The 10,720-nt window shown below is 47.2% G+C and overlaps 1 protein-coding gene across 2 annotated transcripts in view; it reads left to right on the top strand.

Annotated features, from left to right (window-relative positions):
• The window catches only part of LOC142899236 (BTB/POZ domain-containing protein 10-like), a 17,667-nt gene continuing 6,947 nt past the window's right edge, over positions 1-10,720 (top strand). Inside the window, exons 1-4 of one of the 2 annotated variants that reach the window (XM_076042733.1) lie at positions 1-161; positions 7,101-7,396; positions 7,850-8,168; positions 9,072-9,174. In XM_076042733.1, coding sequence (XP_075898848.1) covers positions 7,183-7,396; positions 7,850-8,168; positions 9,072-9,174 — 636 coding nt within the window. In that variant the 5' untranslated portion in view covers positions 1-161; positions 7,101-7,182. Of the gene's footprint in view, positions 162-1,763; positions 2,057-7,100; positions 7,397-7,849; positions 8,169-9,071; positions 9,175-10,720 lie in introns of those variants that run through there. The other variant, XM_076042732.1, reaches the window with a different exon arrangement.

Below are 10,720 nucleotides of genomic sequence, written 5' to 3'. Positions count from 1 at the left end.
GATCTCGCTCTTCTTAATCAAAACAGTCCAAGTGGACTTCATGAAGGCTGCTGGATTTGCCTCCAAACTTCTCTCTTTTGGTTTGCAAGGCTTTTGGAGTGACGGTCCAAACAGACGTTTCGAGCAACGGGACAACTCGACAAACCAAAATGTGACGTGAGGTACAGACACGTTAGTTTAAAGTCCCGATAACGACGTGATGTCTCAGTTGTTACCCACACTAGCTAGCTGACCGTTAGCCACCACGACAGCCAGCGCTAGCCCGGTTCGCTCAGACAAACAACCCAAAATCCTCTTAGCTACCCCAAAGTCTGTCAAGCAATATGTCGAGGGACATCTCCACACAACGACATACGACAATAATTCAATATTTGCCTATGTGTAACATGGGGGGGCACTAATGTCATCATTTTAGATTTAGAATTAAAACACTGTGCCTTCTACAGAACAATACTATTAATATAATATCTGGTGCCATTGATTAATCTTTTTTTTTTTTTTTTTTTTTTTTTATCATTTTGGTTTGCTCAGACGTTTGTGGTGCTGTGTTTTGGTTTATTTATTTCTATTTATGAGATGTGCTGCGTGTATATATCTTGGTGTGATTGGCACTGTGTGCTTCGATTCTGTGTATGGCACCTTGACAATTCATAGTAGTATTTGTTGCCTGAAATTGGCTCCAGAGATTTATAGGCCTATGGGCATTTATTTATTTATTTATTTTTAATGTTACTTGAGTAATGCAGTTGGATAAATGTTTGCAAAACCTTCTGTCACAACCTTTTCCTTTATTGGAGACCCCCAGTGTGGCCTCATAATTAAGGTTATTCCATACAAAGTGGCATGTTCTGATCTTGTGCATCCATATACTTATATTCGGCATGGGATACTCGAATTGTTATGTATTGGGGGTGATTTTGTCTGAATGTTACACCCTTCTTTTTTTTTTTTTATGAAGTGATGGTTTTGGCCAGGCACTGGAACTCAACCAGTTACTTGTTGTGCGGAGATGTCATTGTACAGCTGGATATGGTTCAATGTACATTTAACCCACCGTTTATTTTTATTTTTTTTTAACTGTCACAGCACAGCAACAATTGCCTCAGGTATGACGAAGTTAGTTAGGTACCCCTATTATATTATAGGTTGAGGTGAAGTTAAGCGTTGTTACGTTTCTGTAACAAAAAAACTTTGTATGTATTTTTGCACAGTTTGTTTTGTTTAGCCACTGTCTGCCTGCTCACTCTTCGACATGAGGAAATTGCCCTTGACACTATTTCAGAGAGAGCGATTTAGTAAGCGCCTGTTTGACGTTGCCTTCAGGTGCTGTCGGACGTCGGCCGTTTCGTCAGCGACAGTCTAAAATAATTTAAAAAATGACCTATTCTAAAAATTAAAAAAAAATAATTAAAAAGTATGGGTTTACTGCCCATAGTCAACAAGAATGTCTAAAGTTCTTTTTTTTTTTTTTTTTTAAATAAATAAAAATAAAAATTAGCTAGTGATATTTCGAACTTTCACATTTTTCCTGGCGTGTCTGTAAACGCTCGGATTATTTCTCATAAACTGACATCGAGGTGCGGGCGAATGTTGAATGGATGTTGTGTAATTTCCAAACGCCGTCCTTCATCAGTGCCAAGTCGCTGCCGACCGCGCTAGCGCCGCTCGGGTCGTTGAGTTTACGAGGCGCCCGTGAACGCGGCATCGCCCTGATTCAGTCAAGCACACGGCCATTCACAGTTTAAGGTCCCTCCGGTGACTCTGAATGACTCGCACACTCCGCTCCGAAGCCCCGGCTTTTCGGGATCGACTCGCGCTGGATCGGCTTCTCTTCCATTGTCAACCTCGACCTCGAACGACCCCCTCCCCGCCCCCCAACCACCACGGATCAAATTCGCGCGGAACGATGCCGATGAAGTTGCAAAGTAATGAGCGAGGATGCTGAAGCTGCCGGCAAGCCCGCTTTGTTCGGAGGAGCACAAGGCTTGTGCGCCGCTGTCATCCCGCAGCTCATCCCCTGCTGCTTTGTCTTCACTTGGCCCTCCGATACCGACCGGTAGGTGCACGGCTACTTTAACAGAACCACCCCGCCAACCCCTCGGACATCCTGTTACTTGCATCCACCGTTTGTGCCAGACTCAGGTGCGATGTAAAGGATTGTGCGTGCGTGCGTGTGTGTGTGTGTGTGTGTGTGTCCTTCTCTAGAAGGAGCATCACCGGATGCTTTACTCTTAGCGGGACTGTGTGTGTGACAGGACACCTTGTTCTGACTGTGTGTTAGTCATTTTCTGTTGTTGTTGTTTATACAGTTAGTAGAAAATAGGCCTGATGCCTGTGTCACTGCTGTAAAGGGCCATTCAACTGTTTCTACCCTTTTTATTCTGTGCTGGCTCCCAGCCCAGCCTGCTGCGGAGAACAAATTCCTCTTCTTTTCCCCCATCAGTGTGTCGGTGTCAGCAGCCCCTAAATAATAGATGGGACCCTCACCCCTCAGGGCTCTCTCCCACTTCTTGCCTTTTAATAGACCGCCTTAGAAGCTGCGTTTTACTGCGGCTCAGATGGGTCACCGGACTTGACTTTGTGTTTTAATCTAGATATTTATTTATTTATTTTTTGTTAAACCTGCGTGCGGACGGACCTTCCCGTGAACTGTGCTCGCTTGCTGACTGGTTGGGCGACTCGGATGCGGGGGGGATGAAAGAGGTGTGATGCAGTAACAGGAAATTGGACTGGTCAAATGATAAATAACCCCAACACCACCCCCACTCCGGGTCTCTTTGTTGCCAGATTTATAGATTTAGATTTGCACCGCCATGCAAAAGATGAGAGCCGCTCAGCCTGTCCTGAATCAAGCGTTGCCTCCTCAGTTCCTTTGTTCCCTGTGCCCTGCCGGTCCAGCCGCTGGCTGGCTGGCTGGCTGTAACCCCCACTGGCTGGAAACACCTGCTTTCGTTACAGTCACACCGCTTCTGCCGCACGTTAGAGTCGCAGATGAAGCGCGTGTTTATTTCCCCCGTCGCAAGCACGCCTCCCCTATGGTCTTCTTCATCGTCTCAGTTGGTGAGAAGGAGATCTTGCTCGGCGTCCGCAGCGTGTTCACATTAAGGTGCCAGGTTGTTATCGCGATCAGCAAGAACGTGAGCTCGTGAGCTGCATCGTTCTGTGAACAGGCTTCAACACTGTTTGTGTTTTCCGCTACGAGCGACAAAAGCTAAAGGGGCCGTTGGGAGTGTGTGAGCGTGTCAGACGTCTCACCTGAACACTCAGAGGTGTGTGTGTGTGTGTGTGTGTGTGTGTGTGTGTGTGTGTGTGTGTGTGTGTGTGTGTGTGTGTGTGTGTGTGTGTGTGTGTGTGCGTGCAAGTGGGCACGCACTCCTTTCTCACTGCAGCTGCTATGGTGACCCTTTTCTTCAAGGACATTGCTCGACTCAGCAGCAGTGCATCCTGTGGAGCAGGAGGTGTTGTAAACAGAGAAATCACCCTTTTGTTTTGCGCTCACTTCCTGCATCTCTTTCGAAACCGGTAATGGCCCACGTTTACATGGATTCGTATTAAGGGATCTGACTTGAGAATTTGTTTTGATTTAGAATCTTTTCAGTCGGACCGAGAACCTTCGCAGACAATCTTTTCAGTTCCTCACAATTGTGTTTTTGTGTGTGCTTTCTTTGAATCTGACTCTTAGCCAGGCAACACAGGATAAGTCTAATTAATGGAGAGAAAAAAAAAATCAACTGAATGCACGACCTTGAGTTGTTTTAGCTCGACTCTGAGAGTGTGCGGTTGCTTACTACATTTTGAACCGTTTGTCTCGCTTGCATCTGTTTGAATTCGCAAGCCCTCAGCAGCCAATTAGCTGCGTAATCGGCTGACCAGTCAGCAGGTCACCTACTGGCCCCGTCCAGCACCCTCACGCACTGGCCAGCGTTACCAGCCCCATTGGAAAATACAAGGAGTCTCAGAAGTTGAATGCGAATGAAATTTTGCAAAGAAATAAAAACCTCAATAAATCGGCTCCAGTGAGTGCAGAGACATCGTCAGCATGTGATGGTTTATTTATACGTCTGGTCACATGCTGTGCAGATTTAAAGGCAGCAGTCCAGTGATGTGTACGTTGCCAACTTCCTTTTATATAAAATAATTATAAAAATAGAAGCCTCTCCGCCCCCGTCCGTCCGTCCGTCCGTCTGTCTGTCCTGTCTTCTTGTGTTTTATCTTTGCCTCCTCAGCTGACGGCACGCGGTCATCATCGCCTCGGCAGCTCGTCTCCAGAGAGCGAGGTTCCCCCTTTCACAGACACATTTTCCCCTCGCTTGATAAGCGTACAGGTCCATCACAGTGGAAAATGAATCGGGTCAATGAACTCGACTGCGCATATTTTATTCATTGCAAGCGAGGTGAATAATTCATCGTGCAAACGACATTATATGATGTTTGTCTAATCTTTGTCCAAACTGTCCTCGTCGTTTGGCCTTTGTGTCGGAGCCAATGAGAATGCATTCAGAATACATTCATTCACTCATTCATTCATTCATCTTCTATACCCGCTTATTCCTATTCAGGGTCACGGGGGTCTGCTGGAGCCTATCTCAGCTGTCTTAGGGCGAAGGCAGGGTGACACCCTGGACAAGTCGCCAGTTCATCGCAGGGCTTTGCCATACATACATACTACTACATTTTTCAATCATACAATGCGTAATATTGTGCTTGGAAACAGCACTTCAGTAACATTTACTCAGCTTGCTGTATTCTTTCTGCCCTCGCCGCCACCGACATCATCAGTAATGAAACAACCTCCAAATGTTTAGATTTGGTCCATTAGTGTGAGGCAGTATCTGAACGCTACGTAATAGAACAGATACAGGCACAATAAAGATTCTTTGGATGATCTGCGGTGGTAAAGGACAAAAATACGACTTTATTTGGAGGAAATCCTGATTTGAATCACCAGTAAAAATGGAAACTACAGTTTTTGTGCCGTAATGGCAATGTGTTTTTGTTGTCGTTCACATTGGTTTTTAAAAACCTCTCTCAAAAATATTGTTTTGGAATCGGTATCGAAATTGCCATCGTATCAAATTATTTGGAATGGTACCCAGCCCTAATGTTGTCTGGTTTAGAGACAGTGGCGGTGAGGAGCAGACAGGAGGCAGAGCTGGAGGTATTACGTTTCTGAGCTTCTCCCCGGTGGTGAACTGGATGGACGGGATCAGGCAAGTGTACATCAGAGGGACATGAGGGCATGTTGGATGTTTTTGAAATGAAGCCAGAGAGACCAGACTGGGTGGTTTGGACACTGACAGAGGAGGGAGAGTGAATACATCTGAGAAGGATGCTGAGGTCTGGACTGGCAGGCAGGAGGCCCAGAGGAAGAGCAAAGAGGTGAAATATGGATGGAGTGAAAGAGGGCATGGAGTTAGTCGGTGGAAGTTAGACGGTACGATGGAGGCAGCTGATTGGCTTTTTCAAACAGTGAAGGGAACAACTGAAACGAGAAGAAGGAGATCCAATCTGAGGATTCTTCATACCAGCTCACCTTTACAGTTATGATACAAAAGTGGTGCTTACTATTTAGGTCCGGCTTTAGAAGCCATAAATAAGAGTGAAAATCAAAAATCAAGCCCTCAGACTTGAAATGTAAACAGCAAGAGCAAAGATCCAAACAGTTAAATAACAGAACCTAAAATTAGCTCAGCTCGAATACTAAAAGAAGAGGAACAGCAACACAGTGATTAAGTATTCAGGTGTCATCCCATGCAATAGTGTATGAAGCCGACTGAGTGTTTAAGCCAGGGGTGGGCCAACCTTTTGACTGATGGACCACAGTGGGTTCTAATATTTGACAGAGGGACCGGAGCAGGAGCAGATGGATGGAGTGTTTGATGAGCCATCTCATAGGAGGAAAAAATATATCATGGGATATGTAGAAAACATGAAAACCAAAGTAATACAACAAAATACACAGTATTTAGCTCTTTATTGAAATGACTCTTAAAACACAGAAAAAAATGATGAGATACAGCTACTTTATGACTTACTTATTATTCATATCATTTCTTCCAAGTTTTGCGGACTGGATTAACAAGCTCAACGGGCCGCATGTGGCCCCCCGGGCCATAGTTTACCTGTGCCAAGCCCTCTCCAAAGTGGAGGATCTCCCTCATCGCTGCTTGTCTATCATCTTTTGGGAGGGGGAAGGACGCTGGCTGCCAGTCGGTCGGAGATCTCCTGAGCAACCAGCCTGCCGCGCACCATCACCATCACGCTGGATGCCAGTTTGGCGCGCTGCCCCGTGTACCTGTTTCACCTCTCAGATGGTCTCGCACAGCCACCTCTCCCTAATGGCAGCCGGAGGAGGCGTGCGCACGTAGCTGTGGGCTAAGTTTGGCCTTGGCTCCTGTTCCTGCAGCACTCAAAGGGGGGTCGCTCCAGTCCACTGCAGACGTTTTCAGGCCGCCTCTTCCTCCTCCTCCTCCTCCTCCTCCGCTTCCTCCTCCTCCTCTTCCTCCTCGCTCCGGAGCTCAGCAGAAACAAACTTTTTACACCCGGCCACCCGAGCCACTTCTGCACGGCTGCGTGCGGCGAGTCACGTGCGCCGTGAAGTCACGCATCAGTTGCTCTGCACTGTGTGTTGGCGGTGGAGTCATGCCAACTAAGAATCCTACTGCGATGACGCAGAGAGTGGGGAAAATGGTGACTTGACAGGTTTTTATTGTTTAGTTTATTTTTACCTTTGTCAACGCTTGCTTGCGTCTAGCACACAAGAACTATGTCTATGTACAGGCCTTCCTGACTTGTTCTATGCTAGCGCTAGGGCTGGGTACCGAACTTAGATACATCTGTAGAATCGAACTAAATGCTCCCATCGTATCAAATATCGAAAAATGAATCATCTCTTGGTGCCAAATTCCGCTATCAAAGGAAGTGAGTCTTAGCGTCTGCTGCACAATAATCGTTTGGCACCAAGATCTTGAGTCACTCGTGATTGGCTTTCACATTATAGAGTCGGGAACTTGCCAAAAGGGTGGGTCAAAAGTAACGCCAAATCCACGCACTCTATGTTATATCATCCGTTGATGGCGCATCCTCCTCTCCCCCTGCAGGGAGCGACAGTGTGAGTTGTCGGTGTTGGACTGCGACGAGCAGCAGCAGCAGCAGCAGCAGCAGCAGCAGCAGGTCGGTGCCATGAGCCTGTACGGGGCCGGCGGCGCTACCGGTGGGTCCAGGGAGCGAGGCGGCGGAGGAGGAGGAGGAGGAGGAGGAGGAGGAGGAGGAGGAGACCACCACCGCGAGCAGCGCCGGCGCTCCAGCGACCGTTCCCGGGACTCCTCCTATGAGAGGGGAGAGAGCCAGCTGACGCCCTGCATCAGGAACGTCACCTCTCCCACCCGGCAGCACGGTGAGCTCAGTGGCGGCTCGTTCGCAACGAACCGGCTCTACGAAGTGAACCGGAAGAGCCGGCTCCTGATTGAGAGACATTTTTTGTTGTTGTAATTTTTTTTTCCCGAAAGCTGCATGTGATGGTGGTTAAGATGTGTGGCCCTGTCTTTCTGCGCTGAGCACTTCACTTCGGACAAGAGAGAGTAAAGGAGAGGGAGAGAGAGAGAGACGGAGAAACAGGGCAGATAATAGATGTTATGCTGAACCCGTCACTAGTGCAGTTCAGCCTCCCTACAGACAGAGGGCGCTACATTTGGCGCTCACGCGTTGATCCGTTTCTCTCTCTCTCTCTTTTTTTTCAAAAATCTTGATTCAAATTGTCAACATACAAACATAAAGTACAGACGGTTTTTGTGTATGTCAGAACGAAGAATAACGCCGACAAAAATTCCGTGGTCGTCTCCGCCGACAGATCGGGAGCGCGGCGACGGAGGCTCGTCGTCGCGGTCGTCCAGCCCGCGCCCGCGGGTCTCCCCGCCGTACTCCCACTCCGGAGGGGCCCCGATGGGCGGCTACATGCCCCGGTCGCTGCTGCCCCCGGGAGCGGACCACCACGCCAAGGCTGTCGGCGCGGGGCTGTGCGACATGATCTACGTGTACGACCTCAGCAGCAAGGAGGGCCACCGCAGTGGCCTCAGGCTGGGGGAGAGAGTCACGCTCATCGTGGACAACACCAGATTTGTGGTGGACCCGGCCATCTTCACCGCTCAACCCAACACCATGCTGGGCAGGTAATGCAACGACCATCGTTGACAGCAAACAAACGTAAAACAAACAAAAGCAAACGTAAATTCTGGTATATGAAAAAAAATTTGCGGGACGAAATTCGACCAGAATTTCGGCTTATGCGCTTCTCACCATTCGATGGGAACACCGGCAAATCGTAAATAATAATAAGCAGCTTGCAAATCTCTCTTTTTTTTTTTTTTTTTTTTGCATCAGCCCAAAACATATTATCACCATCTGCCTGTACATTTTGTCCCTCATGACAACATATTAACATATTTTCCTAGCTGTGATGAAGGGCATGGTTGATTTAATTCCGTGTAATGCGGTCATTATACCGTATTCTGTACCTAATGACTCCAGCTCATCCCCACAAATGAAGTCCGATTCTGTCGGAAACACTGATATCAGTTGCTGCACGGTGCCAAAGAAGAGTTTTTGAGCCTTGCTGCCTCGTACCATGAAGCAGTGCTCAAAGTGCAGAGGGAACCGTTTCCTCCGTATAAATTTTTCAAGTGTCATTATTTCTGTTGCCTCCCGGCTTTGCTAAAAGGCACAGATATTTCAGATTTTTTTTTTAGGGGGTCTGTTTACTCTTCATCCGACCATCTGTCACTTCCTAGACGCTAAAAGCCTTAATGGCGGCGGTGCTGAAAGGACAGCTCCCTCCTGCTCCGCGTCCTTTCGTGTCCAAAAGCGCCCTCGTTGTTCTGTTCGACCTCCCCGCTCCACCGCGCTGATTGCGAGGTCGCCGCTTTCTTCCGGCGGCGGCGGGGGCGGCGGCAACAACGTCTTTGTTCTGCGCGTCAGGAATCAACAGCAGCCGTGAAACTGCACACGTTTAGCAGGGTGACGCTATGCTTTGCTGAGCGGTGCTCTCATCTCCCGCCGCTTTGTCTCTCTCTCAGGATGTTTGGCTCTGGGCGGGACAACAACTTCACGAGGCCCAACGACAAAGGAGAGTTTGAAGTGGCCGACGGCATCAGCTCCACCGTCTTCAGAGCCATCCTGGTGAGAATTTCCAATCTTTGTCCAGGATCCCCTGTCTTTATTGGTGGGAAGCCACTTTTGTCTTTCATTTCCCTTCTGACTTTCCGTAAAGGTTGAGCGTGTAATATTTAGAGGTTTTGAAGAAGAAACAGTGACATCAAGTGGTCGTCTTTTACTCTCCTGCCCTCTCCTGAGTGTGCCAGCAAGCTACGGTGGCCTGCGCACGCACACATATGGTACCACCATCTTCTTCGTTGGTTTTTTTTGAAGACATGAGCAGTCACCATGATTACGAAAGGCTCTGTCAGGCAGCCTGGATTGTCCACACCAGGCTTCCATAGAAATATGGCGGTGCAAGATGGCAGCTAACTTGGAGCAAGACCCTTGCTATATTTATATTCTTATGTATGGGAAACTACCCCTAGATGACTTTTATTCTACTGCGATTATACACTTTTATTAATGTAGTTATGGGCAGTACGTTAAGCTTTCACCAATATAAAATCATAAATCTAAGCTAAATATTACACACTGGACCTTTAAACCTCCCCCTCTCTTTACATTTACCTCTCAACTCTCTGTCACATCTTCCTTAACATCCGTTTGCATTACACATCCCATCTCTCTTAATACCTTCCCACGCCGGTGCCGTTTCCTTTCCGCTTCTCCTCCCCTTCGCCACCGGTCCATCACTCCTGCTGGCACTGACACGAATGTGTCATCGGCACATCCTTTTCACGGACGTCCACCTGCTGGTTGGGCGTTACATAACGGCCGTGCTTCTGGCTCGTCTTCACCCTCTGGAGGCCGCCAGGCAGATTCTCATCGGCGGCGTTGGCAAACATCCAACGGTTATTTCGTTTCATCAAAGTTTCATGTATAAACATGAGCCGCTCCTGCCGCAGCGTCCACTGGGGCGACTCTCATTACGCTGCTTTCAGACGCTCCGATTAGTGGAGGGACAGAGCCAGCGTCTCGTCTGCACCTCTGCTTTTCCCATGCGATTAAAACGCAGTCTGGTTTGTGTAGTGTGCCGTGAGAGTCGAGAGCAAAGTCTGCCTTTGCATTTTGCCAATGATGAAGGCAGCTGTAGTTTTAGCCCTGCGCCATGACCTGGACAGAGCTCCGCTCGAAACCATTGTCATGAGGCATGCGGGATTCCTTAAATCTTATTCCTGATACTAAAATTATGAATACTACTAAAATGAATGAGTCACCATCACCACCAGCTGCTGATCTGCATTTTATATGTTTATATATCCAAATATTATATCATAGAATAATAGATAATATAATGATAAATATATAATAATATAAAAAATAAATATATAATAACAGAAGTTACATATTATCTATATGTAAATTCATAGATAACATATATTGATATATGTATATGTATACATACATATGTATACACACACTATATTATATTATACATTATCAACAACATTTACATCCAGCAACACAAGTACTAGAATTACAGTGCGTGCTTGCGTGCACACACATACACATATATACATATATATACACGCATATCAATACAAATATATATGCGTATATACTGTAT

Source organism: Nelusetta ayraudi, unplaced genomic scaffold, assembly GCF_046127955.1.
Source record: "Nelusetta ayraudi isolate G7.1 ecotype Tasmania unplaced genomic scaffold, CSIRO-AGI_Nayr_v1 ptg000071l, whole genome shotgun sequence".
In the NCBI taxonomy this organism is placed as follows: domain Eukaryota; kingdom Metazoa; phylum Chordata; class Actinopteri; order Tetraodontiformes; family Monacanthidae; genus Nelusetta; species Nelusetta ayraudi.
Note: the sequence above shows the minus strand (reverse complement) of the source record. Positions and strands in the feature narration are given on the sequence as shown.